This window comes from Prunus dulcis, chromosome 5, assembly GCF_902201215.1.
Source record: "Prunus dulcis chromosome 5, ALMONDv2, whole genome shotgun sequence".
Taxonomy (NCBI): domain Eukaryota; kingdom Viridiplantae; phylum Streptophyta; class Magnoliopsida; order Rosales; family Rosaceae; genus Prunus; species Prunus dulcis.
Genome location: NC_047654.1, coordinates 13936341 through 13958403, shown reverse-complemented (window position 1 = coordinate 13958403; position 22063 = coordinate 13936341). Strand labels below are relative to the sequence as shown.

Below are 22063 nucleotides of genomic sequence, written 5' to 3'. Positions count from 1 at the left end.
AGTTTGCATAATTAGGTAAGACCATACAAGTTAATTTATTGTTTGGGGTCGAATGCTTTACTGAAAAGGGGACGAAAGGGAAGGAATGCGAATACAGTGGCATTGGGAAACAAGGAGAGATTTGTTTTCAGCTTCCACCATTTTCATAGACAGCCAGGTACACTGTTCTAGCCCAGATGATTGAGTGTTTATTAACTCCATGGGCCACTCTTTTTAAATGTCCAAAACCATTCAACATCAAGTTTTTATAACATCTGCAATAGGGTACGTTGCACAAGTTGTAGCTGGAGTTGCTTTTGGTTGGTAATTTATACTGCTTGCTTCCCATTTACGGTTCGATATTGTGTCGAGAAATAAAAGATAGAAGAATGAAAACTTTCCATTTTTCTGTAGAGGTCCGATACTTTTGGTACATAATGTACAAGTTCAATTAATTCTATGCAAATCAAATGTTTAATAACAAGAATTAATAGTTAATATATATTTGATCAAAAGGTAATAACATTTTGTTTTGGAACCCTAGAAATAGATATTATCGACAAACATTCAAGAAAGACGACCTTGGGTAAAAAAAAACTTGCAACTTGCTAAAAGAGATATATATATCTGTACTTATGTTGTTTGTATATATATATATAGCACTGTATTTTGGTAAGCCCCATGAATGAATTTAAGGTGGGAACATAAAGACTTTGAGGTGGGGGCAGAAAATAGGAGCCCCACGTCATGTTGTCTTTCTTGTCCTTTGAAAGATAGGAACCTCTCCTGCCATATTTCACCAGCTCCAATTGCTTCTTTTCCACGTCTTTGCAGAGAAGAAGATTGATGGGTTGATGGATTCTGAATGAAGAATTATTGCAAACCAAAACAAAAATAAACAAGAAAAACAACAACTGCAGAAAGCCATACTTGTTCCCCACCACAGCAGAGGGCCCCCTCAACCCACAGTTGACACAGTATCATACTTTTCCAATGTTAGTTATATATATAACATTGGATTTCGTCCAAAAAAAAAAATTATACATTTAACATTGGAAGAGTATTTAAAAGGATAAGGATTGATTGACATTGAATATATCAATTCCTAGAACCTAGTATGTATTTGATTTAAGAGATATTGTAATATCATAATAGTGCGTTATAAATGTTATAATATAAGTGAATTGATAATATTCATGTAGTCACGTGTATCTTATAGTCACATATTAACATTTCTTATAAAGTAGATTTAACTGATTTGGTATCTGCATCAAGTAAAATTGAAAATATAAGTTTTTGTTGTTGTTGGGTGGAGTGGGGAAGACTAAGATATGATGTGGAATTGAGATGAGAAGATTGGATTTGGTTTCCCCCATATTTCCAAGGAAGAAAAAGGTGAGGCTTTTGGGATTTTTGCAATCTCGAGGAGGGTTTGGCTGAGAGGAGGAGAGGACAGGAGAGGAGGCAAGTATAGTAATAATTGGCGGACAATGGACTTGACTCTCACTAGAACCACTGCCTGACCCAGATCCAGATACGATTCTTTCAGACTCTGTACATATGTGTGTGTGTGTGTGTGTGAATTGTGTGTATGAGAGAGAAATAGAAGACAGGTTTAACTTTTCTTGATTTGTATGAGTGTAATATCTTTCTGTGTGAGTGAGAGAGAGAGAGAGAGAAGACTGCCAAAAGTGAAGAGAGAAACAGGAAAGATGGTGTGCGTGTTTTTGAATGATGAAAGTTTGGTGCCGCTACAGATTACGAAAAAGAAGGAAAAAAACATATCAATGGAATGAGTAGAATTAGACAGGGAAGTCGAAGAATATAAGGAAATTCAAATCAAAGTCACCTCTCTCCCTCAGACACAATCTCACACAATGTGTTGTCTAATCTCAAACGCTTAATCTGCACAAGTTCAAGTCACCCCCTCTGACCTTGGAATCATATTAATGAAACCCTAACCCTAATTGCTTTGCTGGGTTTCATTACTTGTTTGGAATTAACCCTAATTACACATTTTATAGCGTAACCTGACCTGAGCATCATAAAAAAGTTATGTATTTATATCCGGGTTTCACTGTGTTGTCCGGTAAGTTTCGGGTACAGCACAAATACTTGGCTGTAGTTGGAGATGGAACAACTACAGTGCTTTATGTATCGGATCCAATGAGGAATGGACTGTAGATTGTACTGTTTCAGATATCTCTGCAACTATACTCCCACAAACATACATATATATGAAATAATATTTATTAGGAGAAACAGATTCACCCAATCACATGATAAACACTAGAATTCAAACATGTTAGAATATATGCACGCACAAAAGGTTGAAACACACACTGTTTCTCCTTCTGCTCTCTTTTTTTTATTTTTTATTTATTTGAATGGGTTATTAATTTTTTGTTTTTCCAATATAAAGTAAAAAAGCTAACTGATGTTTAAGAGAGGCTTCGCCATTGATACCATTCATGAAACTTGTGATCAAAAGACCAATAGGACCATGATTAGCTTGCTAGGTTAACTTATTTTTATTTTATTTTATTAATTAATATTGCAAACCAGCGGCTATCAATGAGCTACTGGAATTATTTAAATTGAATATAAATATGTAAAGTGGTCCTCATCACAACATGCAATTAAAGCAGCAGAAGCAAAGGGTGAGAATATATAGGGTGAAAAGAGGACTAAGCCCCTATATATACTTAGCCACACCAAAAGAAAAAAGAATCCTCTTTAGTGTTTATGATCAAGTAATATTGTATGTTTTTATATAATTAAGATACAGATAAAGAATGTCAACCCCCGCATGGCGCATGCGCATGCCTTCATATATACTCCATATGTACAGTTGCATTATGACACAATATTAAGAGATCTACTCCATCGATCTGAGAGCAAGTCTTATTCAAGAGAAACACTTGCGTGAAACAGGAATAACACTGTTTTGTAATCCTCGACCAATAACTCTACGATACGAGTGATAACTTTTTCACATGGTATAACGTTATTGGCCGAAAATAGTAAAATAGTGTTATACAACAAGTTTCTCTGCTTATTTAAGTTTACATAATTTAGGTATATACATACATATAGCTAGCACTGAACCCACCAAATTATATACTTGGAAACAATGGGATTACTAAAGCCATCTGGCTATATATAAATATAGCTCGCACGAAATTATATATAGAAGAGTAGTGTAACTACTACACGTGAGGCTAGAGACCCTGCTGACTGAGTACTTCTACAACTTAATAAGCATATATATATATAACACCACATGACCTGCCTGACACCACCAATAGAGTGCTATCAGAAACCAAACCCTAGCTAAATTGGGTTTTATTTACCTTTGTCAATTATTGTGATGAGGTAGCTAGGGTCTCAAATCTCACTTCACATTCTGCCATCTCCTCCTTCTCCTCCTCCTTCGTTAATGTCCCCAGACCGGTTATGAATATCATTCCATGGAAGATAGGGAGCTGAGAAAGCTCCTCCAGTAGTACTAGTATTGTTTATTTGTTGGTAAAACTGGTGATGAGGATGATGATCAACCGACCTTCTCCGAGGAGCCATATTCGGCTGAATCACCGAATTTAGCCCTGTTGGCAACACCGTTGCTGTTGTGATTTCGTTGCAGGCATAGCGGATGAGGTCAGCATTTGCAGAGTCAAGCTCCTTCTGGAGCCTCTGGACCTGCCTTTGGAGGAAAGAAATGGCTCCAACACACCCATACACCGGGTCCCTGACTCGTGCCTCCGCCTCATAGGCCAGGGAGTTCACGGCGTCCTCGCGCTGATGAGGCAGGAGCTCGTTGAGAAGCTTGGTCACATTGCTGGCCCCAAAGATCTTGTGGACATTGGCGAATTTCTGGGGCTCCTCCGGTGGGAAGTAAGGTGCGAAAATGCAGCCCGGCATGCATTTTCTCCTCAAAAACTTGCAGGCAGCGCAGGGAGAGTTATAGGAGGAGCTGGAGGATGCCATTTTGATTTTTCACTGCACACCAAAGCTAATCTCTGAACAAATTAACACACTAGCACCACATCAAACATTTTTTGTAAGTAAATCCTTAATTTGTGTGTATTATAAAAAATAGTATACAATATATTTGCAACTCTTTTTTTTGTGTGTGTGTGTATTGTTGGAGGCATCAAGATAATTTTGATTAGTGCAGGAAGATCAGAACCACACACACACATATACTTAGCTACTGGAGTTTAATCAGACACTAATTTGGAAAAAAATTACCACCAACCTCGTCACTGTACTCTCTCTCTCTCTCTCTCTCTCTCACACACACACACACACACACACATATGTATGTATAAAACTCATAATTAACTCATGCATATCATGCTAGCTCTTGAATCTAAAAATCTTCGCTTGATTGTTTTCTGGCTCTCATCATCTTGTCTTTTTTCCATCTTTTTATATAAATTTTTTTTTTAATGAATTCTCACATGTGATGCTCTCATCACAGCTGCTATGCCTCGATCGCTCTCCCCTGCAGGGCCATCTGCATGTTTCCTTAATTTTGGTTTCCAATTTTGTCTTTTCTAATTATATAATTTTTCCACACTCTCTCTCTCTCTCTCTCTCTCTCTCTCCTCCCACACCATCCCCAGCCACTTTGAAGAATTGATGCATGAGCAAAATTATAGCAATTTTATGTATAAAAAGGTCATCATAGGCATCATATATACATCCTTCTCAAATTAATCAGTTAAACTTGGATCTGACTAGCTAGTGCAACTCACCCATTATAGGTGTGTTTACACATCTTTTGTTGATATATAAAGGTCCAAGAACATGGAAATTAAGGTCTAAGTTAAGCTAAGCTCAAGGATCTTGTTATATATCTTTTTCAGCCTTGTGCCCCCCCTCAAAAGAAAAAAGAAAGCAGCAGAGAGAATGGAATTAAGGAATAATTAACATAGAAAGGACAAGCTACATCACATGTTTACCTGGGATCTATGTCTCTCTGATGAAAGCTATGAAAAAAGGGAATTTTACCTTTTTCCCTTGTGGAGGAGCTCTTGCGAGAAATTAAGAGCTGTAGACTGTAGCTGTTCTTTGTTCCTTCCAAGATATATGTAGATATTATATCTAGTAGCTAGCCTCTTAGCCAGTTAGCTAGCCTTAGCCAATTGAAGGAGTAACACAGATTTGTCTCTGGAAGGGAGATATGATAATCTCTCTCAAAGTGGAAACCCTAATTGGAGGGAGGAGGGGGAGAGAGAAGAGAGAAGTAGCTATATAGCAGCTGAAAGTTCTGTGACAAAAGGTTATGGTAGAGAGTAAGAGGCAAAGAGTAGAGTATTTAGTGGATGGGAGAAAGAATGAAGGCAAAAGACAAAGTAATAAATGGGAGAGGCACACTAAAAAAGAATGACTATGACTCTGCATCACAATAATATCAAGGGGGTGACCAGGTCTCCCTTTTTTCATTCCACCCCCATCTTTTTTATCTCATGCATATTCAGGTGACATCTACATAAATAGCTACACATTCAAAATTAAACATTGATTAATTATTTAATAAAGAATACACTAAAATAGACCGTCTAGTTTCAACATGCGTTTTCTCAAACTAATAAGGAGGTATATTAGCAGACATGGACTTAGTCAAGTTAGCTAGAGTGAATGTGCTCCCCACCATGCACCTGAGTTTGAATTCCTCTTTTCCGTAGTTTAGACTAAATTAAAGTAGAACATCGTTTGTATAAATAAAAAGGAGGTACATTCAATATGAAATTATAATATCCCTAATCCCCACTCAACATTGAATTTCATAAACTAAAACGAAATGTAGTGTATGTGGGCAATTAAATGAAGCCAAAGCAAGGTATTAAATACAAATTCCATCAATCTCTCTTGATCTTCAAAACATCATCTGCTGATACTTAATTTGGAGATTAATTTTGGCTTAAAAGGGCATATATAGTCCACTACTGTAACTTGCGTTTTTGTTTGAAAATCCGATGTATCGAGCATCACAAAGCAAACAGTACAATAATGGAGCCCGACAAAATGGTTTTTACTCGCACTGCAATTTGTAAATATTGGTTGAATATCACATCTCCCTCAATCCTATCAGAGTCATATCAAGCTGCCTCTCCATGTTAATCCGATGCTTCAGTTGAGTTACTGTTATCAACTCACTTGTTGCTGACCAGAAAAAAAGAAAAAAAAGAAGAAGAAGAAGATCTATGAAACTAGGGTATTTTTTATGTTCTCTATACCTTACTTGCTGCTCCTTTTTGCTGAAAGTAGTTGAATGGCCTTACTTCTTTCAAATTCATGTCGCATGAGATAGAACACATTTCATCAATTTCTTCTGCATGCTGAATTTTTTATTTATTTGATATGAACAAAAAGAAAAGGAAAACAGAAAAACAAAAAAAACTTGTCAACACCCAATGGACTAAATACAGCTCTAAGTGAAATAGGCTGGTCCAAGGTTTGCAGGGGTTGCTTTCAGCCAATGGATCCATCCAGATTTTTGTAACAAATGGACTTGACAACATGATTGTGACCAGCACAACCCAATTTGCTAATCCTTAGGCTATAAGATGTATACATATATCTATAATGCATGTATAGATAAGCAAATAAGATCATTAAGAAATTAATGGTCAAACTTTTACTAAATAAAAACATATTTGAAATACTTAAGCAATTACCATAAAAAGGAGGTATGCTGTAAAGAAAACCTACATGTATAGCCTCCCCAAGTTGGCGGGGCCTTGATAGTGAAATGTTTTCTTGGACTATTTTGTTGTTAGTCCCAATCACTCCCAACCATTAATCTTCCCTAGGATAAGGGTTCCAATTAATTTCCAGTTTCTGGTTATATATACAAACAAATTTCCATATTCTTTTTTTCTTTTCAATTAATAAGCTCGTTTGCAACTGCTTCTTTATAAAACACTTCCGCTCATATATAAGTGCTTCTAATAAAAGCACTTTTATTATAAAGATGTTGAAATTTTCATAAGAAATCCAAGTGTTTCATGGAAAAGCACTTGGGAGTGCTTTCTGAAGAAGCACAAAGCATGTGCTTCTCTTGAAAGCGCTTCGACCTAGAAGCACTTCTAAACTTTTCTACCAAACAATGTAAGAAATGCTTTTGATTGTCAAAAAATACTTTTAGCCATTTCAGAAGCACTCACTTATCTTATCTTTTCTTTAGCTTCTTTTCTAAGGGAGACTAAGGTTTTTGAAAACCTGCCGGGATTCTCCACATACAAACCATGTGGCTTATGGGGCCAATGGAGGAGGTGCAATACCTAACTTGAATATTTTCATATTTAGTTATGGAGCCATAATCATTAGAGCATTTCTTATTGGCCGATACTTAATTCGTTTTATCATTCGTTGGATTATTCAATTAGGTTGAAATACTATGCATGCTTTTTAGGATGGGAAAACACTATTTTGGATGAGTGTCCATGAACCTTTTTCAAGTTTTTGAAGGGAGACGATTTTTTTGTTATATCATCAAATCAATTTGGTCAAATGGGTAAAGTAGCTATCAGCCGAAAAAAGAAAGAAACACACAACGTTGTAGGGCTCGCTTGCATTCTGTTGACAAAGATAGAAGGATGGGATGGGTGTAATTTGTATGAAACATAATTTTAGTTAGGGTAATCAGGTGCATGAACATGATCCCAATAATGGGCTGCAGTTGATAGAGCTGAAAAATGATGAAATTGAATCCTAAAGATCATCAATCAAATGAGCGATAAAACCTAAAGTAAATATGTTCGGCTTTCTACTCAACCCTTTCTAATCAATCATTTTCCCGACAAATAGTTATGTTTGACTTTCTATCCAACCCTTATATAAATATATATGTTGATCCTTATACTCAGTTTTACGGGATTTTTTTTTTTTTTTTTTTACAAGCGATTGGAAAAGGAGAGTTTTATACAAATATTCATTAGGTGCATATGATTTTGAACTTCTACCCACTTAAGTAGAGATGAAAGAATTTAATCAACTGAGTTTTACTCTATTGACAAACTCGAATCAAAATAATAGAATAAGGCCAGTTTTTCCTCTCAAATGCAAGGGCCCTACAGGGCCATGGCTGGAGCTTTGCTGAGTCTTGGTGTTGTGGCCTTTAATAAGAACCGCAAGCTGGGCCTTATGTTGCATGACAAGAAGGCAGGCCGGCAGGGTAGCCATTGAATGAAATAAAATGTTAATTCATCTTCTCTTTACATTTTATTACATGAAATTTCTTTATTAAATCTAATTTTACAAATTATAACGAGTCTCTTGGCATTTTCTGCAGTGACAAGAGCTTGGCTGTCGTAGCAAGATGTGGGGATTTGTTTGTATATGTAGGCAAGAAAAGCAGGCTGCTTTCCAATTGGCATACAAAGCTCAACCATCACAAAGTCACAACATGCATCATTGTTAAAACTCTTCGTAGTTAAACAAGTTCGGAACTATATGCTTTGTGTTGTCCGCCACCTCTTGTTGCTGTCCTCGCAAACGGCAAAGCATATTAACTTGTACTCTTTAACTTAACCATACCCTACAACATTATATATTTCTTTCTCTTCTATGTATGCAAAACAGTGTCTAGAACTCTATGGCTAGTTCAAATGCCATAGAAGGAGAGATGGAAGAAACCGAAAATTCCCAAGAAAATGAAGAAGGGGAAACATCGGCTTCTTCTTCATCTCTTCCATTGCCATTATGCTACAGAGATTTGCCTGATTACCTTCAAAACTGCTTAATGTATTGTTGCATCCTCCCTGATAGCATTTCCAAAGGGAAACTTATTCGGTTGCTTGTGGCCCAAGGACTGATACAAGAAAAAGCAGGGCATGTTATGGAGGATGTAGCTGAAGAAAATATATCTGAATTGATAAGCCAGGGAATGCTTCAACTCAAGGAGCAACATTCTAGTGTAAGGACTAGATTGCAGGTCCCCTCTCCTGTTCGAAAATTCTGTGTTCAACAAATGGAGGAAGGAGATGTTGCAACCTTTCGGGCTTTCGTTTGTTCAGACATCACAGAACAGTTAGCCCACTTGAATAATCATCAACCTACTTCTTTATTCCTGCTCAGGAAAAATCTTTCTCAAGACGATGGTAACTGGCTCAAGTTTAATGGTGCAAACTCTTTAAGAGTGCTAGATCTTGAGCGTACCAAAATCAAAAGGGTACCAGATGAAGTGGGAGATCTGATAAGCCTCATCTATCTTGGCTTGAACCACACTGATATAGAAGAGCTTCCAGAGAGACTCGGCAGATTAAAAGCCCTACAAACTTTCGATATCAGATGGTGTGGGCATTTAACAGCCTTGCCAGACCAGATACTCAATCTTGTCAGGTTGAGGCACCTCAAAATGTACAAGAACTGGTTCCAAAATGTTCGGGGGTGAAGCTACCTCCAGGAATAGGAGGAAGCTTCACAAATCTTCTGACCCTTACAGGGGTACATGCTGGTGGTGGAATTGCAGAAGAATTAGGTAACCTGATACAGCTCAGAAGACTTGGAGTGATGGATGTGGCTGAAGAGAATATCAGTGAGCTACTTGCCTCCATAACTAAGATGCCTGGACTTCTTTCCTTGTCTCTAGAATCAATTCACACCTTCAACGAGGGAAAACTTGTCCTCCTGGATTCATTCTCGCCCCCACCATTTCTTCAAAAGCTTCGCCTGGAAGGCGTCCTAGAAAAGCTACCTTCTTGGTTTGGTTCCTCGGAAAGGCTAACAAACTTGAGATTAGGATTCTCTCACATGCCTGAGAACCAGTTTTCGGTACTTCAACTGCTACCCAACTTGAAAAATCTAAGCCTTTGGCATGCTTATGATGGAAAACAAATAGGAAAAGAGTTCTGTAGCGCTGGTGGGTTTGCCAAGCTTGAGGAACTCACCATTGCTTCTCGTGTTCTTGAGGAGTGGACAGAGCTTGAAGAGGGAGCACTACCTAGCTTGAAATACCTCTACGTACGCAATTGTCTGAGGCTGAGGATGTTACCTGAAGGCTTGCAGTTCCTCACAACACTGCAGCGTTTGGATTTGCTGCCTTTGCTGCATGATCATGCAGAGCGTCTGAAACCTGATGGTGGAGAGGAAAACTACAAAATTAGCCACATTCCAATGATTAGATTGATGACCACGTCTATGGTGGAAGAAGTCGTTAAAGCTCAGGGAGAGTGATGACGTCTATGGTAGAAGAAGTCGTTAAAGCTCAGGGAGAGGGATCCCCATGTCGGTGAAACGATAAAAGTTACAAGGTTTCTAAAATAATGTGTCTCTCCACACAATTTATCAAGCCATAATTTTAAACTTTTTTTCGTTTGCAACCATAAGTTAGATAAATTTTGAGGAAAACAGATTGATGTTTGTTAGCTGATTTGTTTTGTTAAACTAATAGAGTGATTACAATTTACAAGTTAGCTATCTCTGGGCTTCTTTATGCATCACCACAGAGCTGCTTACAAAACCAGAAGGTAGAACAAGCATTCAACAATCCAATATTGCAAAGCATTTCAATTATCTTAAAAACGAAGAAGATTTTGACCATACAAGAGAAAATGCATTCTCAAATTTGTGGGTTTGAGCGTGGGCTCCCATAATGGAATTCCGAAGGTAGAAGCTTTGGCGGGGACTTTACTCAAACAACTTACAAGCTGAGTGAGGGTCATCATTGACTGCATAAAATCCAACGATTCATAAAACTGATAATTTCATAAATTTATGCACTCATCTTCTTTGATTTTTATTCACATGGAAAAGTTTATATTAAATCTAGTTTTCAAGATCAGTGTGGAGGATTTTGTTTGTATAGCAAGAAAACAGACTGCTTGCCATACAAAGCTCAATCATCACAAATTACAAGCATCTGTTACCATCACAAAGTCACATCATGTAGCATCGTTAGACTCTACATCATAATTTTAGTTTGGATATATATGCTATGTTTTGTAGTATATGTCACCTTGTTTGCTCTCCTTGAAGCTTTCTTAGAAATTATTCTACAAGACTACAACACGCTGGACTTTAACATACCCTATAACATAAGGTCTGATGACTCTAACCATTATATATTGCTATCTTCTGTTCTATAAATGCAAAACACAGTTTTTAGAACTCTATGGCTAGTTCAAATACCATTGAAGGAGGGATGGAAGAAAACAAAGACTCTCAAGAGAGTAAAGAAGGTGAGACATCAGCTTCTTCTTATCTGTTCCATTGCAATTATGCTACAGAGATTTACCTGATTATCTTCTCCAATGCTTAATGTAATGTTCCATCTTCCCTAAGAACCACTGGATTCCGAAAGGGAAACTTATTTGTTTACTAGTGGCCCAAGGACTGGTACAAGCAAACGCAGGGCAGATCATGGAGGATGTAGCAGAAGAAAATATATATGAATTGATCAGCCGGGGAATGCTTCAAGTTAAGGACGACCGCCTTTGCAGAGGGACTAGATTGCAGCTCCCATCTCCTTTTTGAGAATTCTGTCTTCACCAATTGGAAGAAGGAACCTTTCCAACTGTTCGGGCTTTAATTTGTTCAGAGTCTTCGGACATCACAAAACTCTCATCCCACTTGAACAATCTCCAACTTCAACCTGCTTCTTTGCTCCTGTTGGAAATCATAATCATTTTCGCTATGATGGTAATTGGTTACAGTTTAATGGTACAAACTATTTAAGAGTGCTAGATCTAGAAGGCGCCAAGATTAAAAGGTTACCAGATGAAGTGCGAGACCTGATAAACCTCATGCACTCTTAAATAGTTTGTACCTTTTAACAAACTTTCAATATCAGATGGTGTGGGTGTTTAACAGCCTTGTCAGACGAGATACTCAATCTTGTAAGGTTGAGGCACCTCAAAATGTTCAAGAGCATGTTCCAAGATGTTCATGGGATGAAGCTACCTGCAGGAATAGGAAGCTTAAAAAATCTTCTGTCCCTCACAGCTATACATGCTGGTGGTGGAATTGCTGAAGAATTAGGTAACCTGATACAGCTCAGAAGACTTGGAGTGATGGATGTGGCTGAAGAGAATATCAGTGAGCTATTTGTCTCCATTACAAAGATGCCGGCTCTTCCTTCCTTGTCTCTCGAAGCTAAACATGCCTTCAACAAGGGAAACCTTATCCTCCTGGATTCATTCTCACCTCCACCATTTCTTCAAAAGCTTCGCCTAGAAGGCGTCCTAGAAAAGCTACCTACTTCATTTGGTTCCTCGGAAAGGCTTGCAAATTTAAGATTAGGCAACTCTCATATGTCTGAGAACTCGTAATTGGTACTTCATCTGCTACCCAACTTGAAAAATCTGACCCCTTGGAATGCTTATGATGCAAAACGAATGGGGAAAGAGTTCTGTAGTGCTGGTGGGTTTCCCAAGCTCGAGGTTCTCAGCTTTGCTGCATGTTCTTGAGTACTGGACGCAACTTGAAGAGGGAGCACTACCTAGCTTGAAATTCCTCCACTTGCACAGTTGTCTGCGTGCGGCAGAGGATGTGACCTGAAGGTTTGCAGTTTGCCACCACACTGCAGCAGTTAGACTTGTTGCCTTTACTGGATGATCATTTGTTGCCTTTACTGGATGATCATGCAGAACGGCTAAAACCTGATGGTGGAGAGGAGAATTACAAAATTAGGCACATACCAAATATATCATTTATTACCATATCTATGGTGCAACAATTGGCCACCGGTAAAGAAATATAAAGATATGATAAAGTTTGGAGAAGCTCGGATGGAGGGGTGAGCCAATGCCAGTGAAAGGATAAAGTTATAAGCTTTCTGGTATATTTGTGTTTCTTCATACAATGGAGTCTGTATATCAGGCCATAAGAGGAGTTGATGTTATAGATGATAAAACACGAAGTTAAAACAAACAAAACCAATTCAAGATTCCAAACCATTTTGCTTATCTCAGAAAGTAAGGGCCTTTTCAAATTTCAGTACTTTAAAAGAAATCTATCATTCGTATTCGTAGCAAAGATAGCTTGTGAATTGATGTTTATAGCCCAATACAAGGAAGATTTGGATCAAACAATAATTCACTACCTTTAATCCAGCTAAGCCCCGTTATCTTCCTCAGTTTGCCTTCTGTTATGTGATCTCTCAACTTCTTTGCATCATCCCACCTCCCATCGCCAGCATATATATTAGAAAGCATGACCCTATAAGCACCTTTCTCAGAACTACTCTCAAAGAGCCTCTGGGCTACAATTTCTGCCAGCTCAGAATTTCCACAGACATCGCAGCACAATAACAGGGCTCCCCAAATGCCGCAGTCCACTGGTTCTGACAAGGACAAGATTAGATTGTAAGCCTCTTCCAACCCTCCTTCCATCCCAAGAAGTTTTACCATATGAACATAATGCTCTGTTCTAGGTTGAATGCAAAACTCATCTTTCATTCTTCTGAAAATTTGACGGCCATCTTTGACAAGGCCAGCATGGCAGCACGCACCAAGGAGAGCAGTAAAAGTATATTCATCAGGTTTTAACCCATTTCTCAGTATCTCATCAAACATTCTAAAGGCCTCAGAGGCAAGGCCATGCAAACCAAGACCCAATATTAATGAATTGTAGGAAATAATATTCTTTTCTGGCATGATCTCAAACACACGAGTCCCCATGCCCAAGAAACCGCACTTTGAATACATGGCTATGAGAGCAGAGGAAATCATGACATGAGATTCAAGTCCATGTCGAAGAACATAAGCATGTATCTCACAGCCAGGCCCTACATTTGCTATCTGAGCAGCAGCAGCCAACACACTGGCAATCAAAATGGAATCAGCCTTCTTACCTTCCATGTTCAAATTCTTGAAGAAGAGCAATGCCTTACCATAATCCCCAGACTGTGAATACCCAGTTATCAAAGCAGACCATGTAACTAAATCTGGCTGGAACAAACCACTAAAAACTCTATGTGCAGAGTTCATAGACATGCATCTTGAATACATGCTCACAAGGACACTGCTTACATGAGCATTAGAATCTAAATTACATTTCAAACAAAGACCATGTAGTCCTTGGCCAATAGTTATCAAGCTAGAATCCGATAAACCCGAAAGCAACCCAACAATTGTGTATCCATCCGGCATCGTCTCCATGCTTCTCATCTCACTAAACAGTTGCAACCCTTTGTCCCAACGTCCACAGTTTCCATAACCTGAAATTATAGAATTCCACAGAACCAAATCCTGCTCTGGTGTCCCATAAAACACCCTACTTGCTTCATCAACAAGGCCGAGTTTTGAATAAGCTGTAACAAGTGCACTGCTACAAATAGAGTCCAATCCTAACCCTGAAACTGTTACTCCACAATGGACAAGCTTCAGTCCTTCCAAATCAAAGCTCTCAGAGCATGCACGTATAATGCAAGCATAAGTGAAGTTATCAGGTTTGATTTCGGTTCTAAGCATCTTAGTAAACAGAGAAAATGCTTCCTCAAATTTGTGGGCTTGAGCGTGGGCTCGAATAATGGAGTTCCAAAGGTAGACGCTTTGGCTGGGACTTTCATCGAACAGCTTACAAGCAGAGTGAAGGTCACCATTGACTGCATAGAATCTAACGATTTTAGTTGCATAAAATGGGTCGTGAGAGAGATGGGTCTTGAGAATCAAAGCATGCAACTGCTTGGTTCTTGATAAAGATAAATAAACCTTGGAGAGGTCCAAGTGAAGCAAATGGAAATGAAAGAACATAACTTTTAAGTTAGGACATCAATTTTTGACACATGGTTTCTGATAGTTTTGTTGAAAATAGAATATGATAGCTTATATGGGAAGAACTCATATGTTCTTAACAGAATAAGAGGAAGGCATTAACACTGGAACTTGCCCAGAATTCTCAAATGAGTGATACTCACGTTACCAGTTGGATTGCAGGTCTCAGAGCTAAGGCTTCAGCCCAAGCAGAAAAGAGATGAAACCAATCTAGGAGGGAACGAATAAAATACTTATGGACTGGGGAACAAAACTCAAGGAGGTGGTTGGTTACACAACTCGAGGAGATCAACAGAAAACACTCAACGAGAAAGTAACAGAACTTGAGGAGATATATGGATATACAGAACTCAAGAAGATGGATGCCCTGTGGCCATCTGCATGCTAATAGAAATTTGAGGAAACACAAAAGGGAAGGAGGGGAATGAGAACTGAAGAAGTTTTTGAAGCACCGAATGAAGTGGAAATCAAGAGGATTTATTTAGAGGCTTAATTGGAGCAGTTTGCCACACGCCTTCAAAAAATAGTATTACCGCGCGCGGCTATACTATTAGTATAATAAAAAAAACTTAGTATAGTCGCGCGGCTATTTATGGGGGACCGGCCTGGGGCTATGCCGTTTCGCTACGTGTCAAAACTGTATAGACGCGCGGCTATTTATATTAAATAAAAACCCAAAGTATAGCCGTGCGGCTATACTATTTTTAAAAGGACCCGCCTTGCGATTTGAGCCACGTGTCAAACAGGTATAGCCGCGCGGCTGTACTAGCGATGTATAGCCGCCCGGCTATACTACGGCGATACTCTTCAAGTGAAGCAAATGGAACTGACAGAACATAATTTGACACATGGGTTCTGATAATTTTATTTAAAAAGTAGAATTTTCTTGCGTAGATTGATTTTCCAAATGAAAAAAGATGCATGGCTAATCATGCAGTGAGTGATGGAGGAGGGGCAGGGGGAGCAGACCATATCCCAAAGGAATTTCTGATCGGTGGGGGTGGTGGCCTTGTAAATTTTCTTGTTTGTTGCAGCCTCCTCAATCTCAGCAGCACTTGCCTGCCTTTTTTAAGGTTCATATTTTGACATCCAAAAAGCAACCTTCTCTTCTTGAAGATGTGTATCTTGAATCTTTACTGTCAGGCACAAATGCTGAAGTGCTCTGCTTAACACCTTATTTCATGCCAAAAAAAAAAAATCGATTCATGCATACACGAACGCTAATACATGGCGGATGAAATTCTCAAACCCAATAACTACTAACATGAAAAACCATTACCAACTGGAATAAAGGCAGAAGTTGCTGCAAAATCCCCCAAAACAAGCAACACGGCGGCTGCAAGTACTGTAAATTTTGCTGGAAAACCATTCATTTTCTGAAACAGAACCAGCAACTTATAGTTGTTGCGAACTGTAAATTCTGTGACATGAAGAAGGCACAAGGAAGCAAGATTTATAGACGATACTTTTTATTACAGATACTTGTATAAATTTGGTGCTAAATTAATGGACTTGCAGATGAGGCAACAAGTTAAAATACAATTACTTGCCTAGGGAATAGATTAATTAAGTACATATGATGAGTAATGCTAAACGCACTAAATTTATTCATCAAATTTGTATACCAAATGATGCAGTACTGTGTAACATTACTTAGGATTCCGGAGAGTAAGTATCGTTGAATGATGGTGGAGGTGGTGACGGTGGAAGAGGCAGATCAGGACGTCGGAAGTGCGGAGGGAAGTTTTTGGTGGGAGAAGGTGGCTTGGGCCCTTTCAATGGTCTTAGGTTGCGTCGGATGGTCACTATTTTCTTGCCAAAAATGTCAGTTTGACATGATCCAAAGCTACCTTCTTTTCTTCCAGTATTTATCTTTCTCAAGCCATCTCTTGTACAGTCAACATGCGACAAAGTACTCTTCACAATACCTTGATCAGCTTCAGCTAGCCATATAAAGAAAATCACAGCAAGCAAGCAAGAAATTAATTAATTAAATTACCAGATAAAGCATAAGGTCATTAATGTAACTAGCTAATTACCTACCGCGAAGAAAAGCACATGTTGCTTGGAACTCCCCCATGAGAAGCAACACTAGTGCTGCAATAACCAGCATAAACTTTGCTGGAAAACCATTCATCGTCGGAGGTAGAAAGCAGAACCTTGCCTAGCAGAGGATATTGCCGTGTCCAGTGAATGCTAGAAATATCCTAGTTGTTGAATTTTGTGTAAACAAGTGGCTGGGAATGCACAGCCAAGTCCTATACCCAGCTCTCATACAGCCCAGCAGGTGTAGGGCTTAGCTATCGTGTCAACGTTGACTCTTTGCGATGAAGACAAGGGGAAGCAAGAATTATAGGCATTCTGTAGTTGGTTTGAAGAAGGAATTTTACCCTAGAATTTTGATACAGCCCATTGTATGACAATTCTCCCAACTCTAGGCGGCTTTTGACCAAGAAGCCGCAGTTGGTTTTTCTTCCCGGAAGCTTCCCTGTCCAGTGCTTTTGGCATTTCACGTTTCGTTTGCACTCAATTAAATTGCTTTGTAATCTAGATCTGAACAACAACACATTAGGTTACTAAATATGTAGGTTAGTATTCGATGTTGTTGCTCAGGAAAACTTGATACGCGGTCTTTTAAGTTCCTTGTGAAAATTGAAGAGATAATTATGGATTTGTATACTTGCAAAAATATTCAAACAAATTTACATACTTTGACTCAAGTCGCTTGTACAAAGACCAAATGGACTTGCAAATGAGGCAACAAGTATCTTCCCTAGGGAACAATGGGAAAAGAAATAAACATAGGTATCCGGCCATCATATAGCGGAGGAGGTGCAGTAGTGCCCTGTGAGTTTCGTGGATTTTTAGTCGGTGAAGGCGGAGAGGTTGTAACAATTATTCTTAGGCTGCGGATGGGCACTGTATTCTTGCTATCAATGTCACTTTGACATCCAAAGCTACCTCCTTTTCTTCCAATAATCTTTCTCATGCCATCTCTGCAGTCAATGTGCGACAAACTCTTCTCGCCACCTTCAGCCATAGAAGATCACAAGAAGCAAGAAATGTTAATAGACACAAAGTTTGATATATTAAAGGGAAAATAGTACCACCTCATGATTCTCTACAACATATGTAAATGCAGGATGCAATGTTAATAAGTGGTAAATCATAAAACTAGATCAAGTCATAAGTCGGGCTTAGTCAACATGATCAACTTCAATGGAACTGATACAGATCTCATCACCGGAAAGATATTACTACCATGACGAAGTAATGTAGAAGTTGCAGAAGAAACACCCACAAGAAGATAAACTGCCACAACAACTAAAACAAACTTTTCCATAAAGCTGCTCATCTTGGAAGAAGGAACCCTTCCAACTGTTCGGGCTTTAATTTGTTCGGAGTCTTCGGACCTCACAAAACTCTCAAACTTTCATTTGGTTCCTTGGAAAGGCTTACAAATTTAAGATTAGGCAACTCTCATATGTCTAAGAAATTGTAACTGGTACTTCATCTGCTACCCACCCTACAAAATCTGACCCTTTGGAATGCTTATGATGCAAAACGAATGGGAAAGAGTTCTGTAGTGCTGGTGGGTTTCCCAAGCTCGAGGTTCTCAGCTTTGCTTCTCATGTTCTTGAGGACTACTTGAAGAGGGAGCACTACCTAGCTTTCCTCCACTTGCACAGTTGTCTGCGTGCGGCAGAGGATGTTACCTGAAGGTTTGCAGTTTGTCACCACACTGCAGCAGTTAGACTTGTTGCCTTTACTGGATGATCATGCAGAAAGGCTAAAACCTGATGGTGGAGAGGAGAATTACAAAATCGGCACATGCCAAATATATCATTTATTACATATCTATGGTGCAACAATTGGCCACCGGTAAAGAAATATAAAGATATGATAAAGTTTGGAGAAGCTCAGATGGAGGGGTGAGCCAATGCGGGTGAAAGGATAAAGTTATAAGCTTTCTGGTATATTTGTGTTTCTGTCTTCACACAATGGAGTCTGTATATCAAGCCATTAGAGGAGTTGATGTTATAGATGATAAAACATGAAGTTAAAACAAACAAAACCAATTCAAGATTCCAAACCATTTTGCTTATCTCTGAAAGTAAGGGCCTTTTCAAATTTCAGTACTTTAAAAAAAAATCTATCATTCGTATTCATAGCAAAGATAGCTTGTGAATTGATGTTTATATCCCAATACAAGGAAGATTTTGATCAAACAATAATTCACTACCTTTAATCCAGCTAAGCCCCGTTATCTTCCTCAGTTTGCCTTCTGTTGTGTGATCTCTCAACTTCTTCGCATCATCCCATCTCCCATCGCCAGCATATATATTAGAAAGCATGACTCTATAAGCACCTTTCTCAGAACTACTCTCAAAGAGCCTCTGGGCTACAATTTCTGCCAGCTCAGAATTTCCACAGACATCGCAGCACAATAACAGGGCTCCCCAAATGCCGCAGTCCACTGGTTCTGACAAGGACAAGATTAGATTGTAAGCCTCTTCCAACCCTCCTTCCATCCCAAGAAGTTTTACCATATGAACATAATGCTCTGTTCTAGGTTGAATGCAAAACTCATCTTTCATTCTTCTGAAAATTTGACGGCCATCTTTGACAAGGCCAGCATGGCAGCACGCACCAAGGAGAGCAGTAAAAGTATATTCATCAGGTTTTAACCCATTTCTCAGTATCTCATCAAACATTCTAAAGGCCTCAGAGGCAAGGCCATGCAAACCAAGACCCAATATTAATGAATTGTAGGAAATAATATTCTTTTCTGGCATGATCTCAAACACACGAGTCCCCATGCCCAAGAAACCGCACTTTGAATACATGGCTATGAGAGCAGAGGAAATCATGACATGAGATTCAAGTCCATGTCGAAGAACATAAGCATGTATCTCACAGCCAGGCCCTACATTTGCTATCTGAGCAGCAGCAGCCAACACACTGGCAATCAAAATGGAATCAGCCTTCTTACCTTCCATGTTCAAATTCTTGAAGAAGAGCAATGCCTTACCATAATCCCCAGACTGTGAATACCCAGTTATCAAAGCAGACCATGTAACTAAATCTGGCTGGAACAAACCACTAAAAACTCTATGTGCAGAGTTCATAGACATGCATCTTGAATACATGCTCACAAGGACACTGCTTACATGAGCATTAGAATCTAAATTACATTTCAAACAAAGACCATGTAGTCCTTGGCCAATAGTTATCAAGCTAGAATCCGATAAACCCGAAAGCAACCCAACAATTGTGTATCCATCCGGCATCGTCTCCATGCTTCTCATCTCACTAAACAGTTGCAACCCTTTGTCCCAACGTCCACAGTTTCCATAACCTGAAATTATAGAATTCCACAGAACCAAATCCTGCTCTGGTGTCCCATAAAACACCCTACTTGCTTCATCAACAAGGCCGAGTTTTGAATAAGCTGTAACAAGTGCACTGCTACAAATAGAGTCCAATCCTAACCCTGAAACTGTTACTCCACAATGGACAAGCTTCAGTCCTTCCAAATCAAAGCTCTCAGAGCATGCACGTATAATGCAAGCATAAGTGAAGTTATCAGGTTTGATTTCGGTTCTAAGCATCTTAGTAAACAGAGAAAATGCTTCCTCAAATTTGTGGGCTTGAGCGTGCGCTCGAATTATGGAGTTCCAAAGGTAGACGCTTTGGCTGGGACTTTCATTGAACAGCTTACAAGCAGAGTGAAGGTCACCATTGACTGCATAGAATCTAACGATTCTAGTTGCATAAAATGGGTCGTGGGAGAGATGGGTCATGAGAATCAAAGCATGCAACTGCTTGGTTCTTGATAAAGATAAATAAACCTTGGAGAGATCCAAGTGAAGCAAATGGAAATGAAAGAACATAACTTTTAAGTTAGGACATCAATTTTGTGACATGGGTTCTGATATTTTGTTGAAAATAGAATTTGCCTACCCAGCTTCGTTTGGGCACGTCTTCTTTGGGAGACTCAACGTGGCCCACAAATTTTTATATTTTTTTATTATAAATATAAGCGATAATTTATAAGGATGGAGATTCAAACTTGAGTGCAAGAGCGGGCTCACTGATTTGACCAACAACTTAACATTAACGTATGCCCACATCCTTGGATCTTCTCTAAGAAGACTAAATAATAAGCCCAAATAATTTTGACATAATTAATTATGTTAATAAAGAACAAGATAAGATGAGAACATAAGATAATGGTTACATATTGTCTAACAGATTAGATTTTATAAGCTCATTTTTTTGAAGGAAGAACACCTTGATGATTATGGGAAGAACTCGTATGATAATTATGCCAGTTTGGTGAAACACCCTCCTGATGATTATGTCAAAACAGTGCGCGGCTATACTCTTTTTATAAATAGAAAAACCCCAGGTATAGCCGCGCGGCTATACTATTTATAAAAAATGACCCACCGGTGAGCCTGCCCCCGCTTCGCCACGTGCCAAAATAGTATAGCCGCTCGGCTATACTATTTTTTAATAAAACCCCCAGTATAGCGCTCGGCTATACTCTTTTTATATATATAAAAGAAAAACACGTGTCAAAAGGGTATAGCCGAGTGGCTATACTATTTTTTTAATAAAATCCCGTAGTATAGCCGCTCGGCTATATGCTTATATTATATTTTTTTTAAAGTATAGCCGATCGGCTATACTATTTATTCAAAAGACTATAAGAAAATGACCCTTTTAGTTGCATTAGTTTATACTTTATAAATATTATCGGCTCAACATTGAGAAGAAGGCAAGGGGAGCAAGATTTATAGACTTTGCCAGAATTTCTAAGGTTTGACTTCAACCTTGGACTTTTTTAGTCACATAGCTTTCAGCTGTCTTCTATCCTACCCCTCAGTAACTGCTTTCACATTGAAATATGAAACTTCAAAAAACTGTGGAAGTTTGATATTGTCTTGGATTGAGTATTTAGAATATGAAAAATGGTTTGCTTGACATGTCCACCATCCAAATCAGAGCATGCAGTTGTTTCAATAGATATTATTGGAGAGGTCCAATTCAAGTGAAGCAAATGGAACTGAAAGAACATAATTTGACAGATGGGTTCTGATAATTTTATTTAAAAAAATAGAATTTTCTTGAGCAGATTGATTTACCAAATGAAAAAAGAAGCATTGAACAATTTTTTGAAGCACCAAATGAAGTGGAAATCAAGAGGATTTATTTAGAGGCTTAATTGGAGCAGTTTGTTAAAGGCATACCATTATTTATTTTTTTAAATAATGGACACTAGCCTCTTCGCACAAGCTTTCATTCCTGCGAGAGGTTTTTTTTAAAAAAAAAAATTTTTAATTCATTTTAGAATT

The 22063-nt window shown here is 38.6% G+C and overlaps 4 protein-coding genes and 1 pseudogene across 9 annotated transcripts; 1 reads left to right on the top strand and 4 right to left on the bottom strand.

Moving 5' to 3' along the window:
- Positions 1 to 2770: 2770 nt before the first annotated feature.
- Positions 2771 to 5385, bottom strand: LOC117626964 (protein LATERAL ORGAN BOUNDARIES-like). Of its 4 annotated transcripts, none has more exons than XM_034358807.1 (2): positions 4947 to 5385; positions 2771 to 3991 (listed from the first exon to the last, which is right to left on the bottom strand). In XM_034358807.1, the coding sequence occupies exon 2, from the start codon at positions 3964 to 3966 to the stop codon at positions 3379 to 3381; it is 588 nt and encodes a 195-aa protein (XP_034214698.1). In that variant the 5' UTR covers positions 3967 to 3991; positions 4947 to 5385; the 3' UTR covers positions 2771 to 3378. The 4 variants fall into 4 exon arrangements, with proteins under 4 accessions (XP_034214698.1, XP_034214697.1, XP_034214699.1 ...); XM_034358806.1 differs by having other exon boundaries at positions 2771 to 3998; positions 4996 to 5385; XM_034358808.1 differs by having other exon boundaries at positions 4996 to 5385.
- Positions 5386 to 8584: 3199 nt separating this feature from the next.
- Positions 8585 to 10164, top strand: LOC117629090 (annotated as a pseudogene).
- Positions 10165 to 10868: 704 nt separating this feature from the next.
- Positions 10869 to 15157, bottom strand: LOC117628130 (putative pentatricopeptide repeat-containing protein At1g64310). Of its 3 annotated transcripts, none has more exons than XR_004585903.1 (3): positions 13031 to 15157; positions 11704 to 12587; positions 10869 to 11595 (listed from the first exon to the last, which is right to left on the bottom strand). XR_004585903.1 is itself a non-coding variant. In XM_034360507.1 (2 exons), the coding sequence occupies exons 1-2, from the start codon at positions 14679 to 14681 to the stop codon at positions 12568 to 12570; spliced, it is 1671 nt and encodes a 556-aa protein (XP_034216398.1). In that variant the 5' UTR covers positions 14682 to 15157; the 3' UTR covers positions 10869 to 12567. The 3 variants fall into 3 exon arrangements, 1 of the variants encoding a protein (XP_034216398.1); XR_004585904.1 differs by having other exon boundaries at positions 11890 to 12587; XM_034360507.1 differs by having other exon boundaries at positions 10869 to 12587.
- Positions 15158 to 16286: 1129 nt separating this feature from the next.
- Positions 16287 to 17053, bottom strand: LOC117628311. The gene is made up of 2 exons (XM_034360732.1): positions 16746 to 17053; positions 16287 to 16645 (listed from the first exon to the last, which is right to left on the bottom strand). The coding sequence occupies exons 1-2, from the start codon at positions 16837 to 16839 to the stop codon at positions 16356 to 16358; spliced, it is 384 nt and encodes a 127-aa protein (XP_034216623.1). The 5' UTR covers positions 16840 to 17053; the 3' UTR covers positions 16287 to 16355.
- A 301-nt stretch (positions 17054 to 17354) lies between these two features.
- Positions 17355 to 20585, bottom strand: LOC117628294 (putative pentatricopeptide repeat-containing protein At1g64310). Its single transcript, XM_034360712.1, has 2 exons — positions 18946 to 20585; positions 17355 to 17732 (listed from the first exon to the last, which is right to left on the bottom strand). The coding sequence occupies exons 1-2, from the start codon at positions 20504 to 20506 to the stop codon at positions 17476 to 17478; spliced, it is 1818 nt and encodes a 605-aa protein (XP_034216603.1). The 5' UTR covers positions 20507 to 20585; the 3' UTR covers positions 17355 to 17475.
- Between the last annotated feature and the right edge of the window lie 1478 nt (positions 20586 to 22063).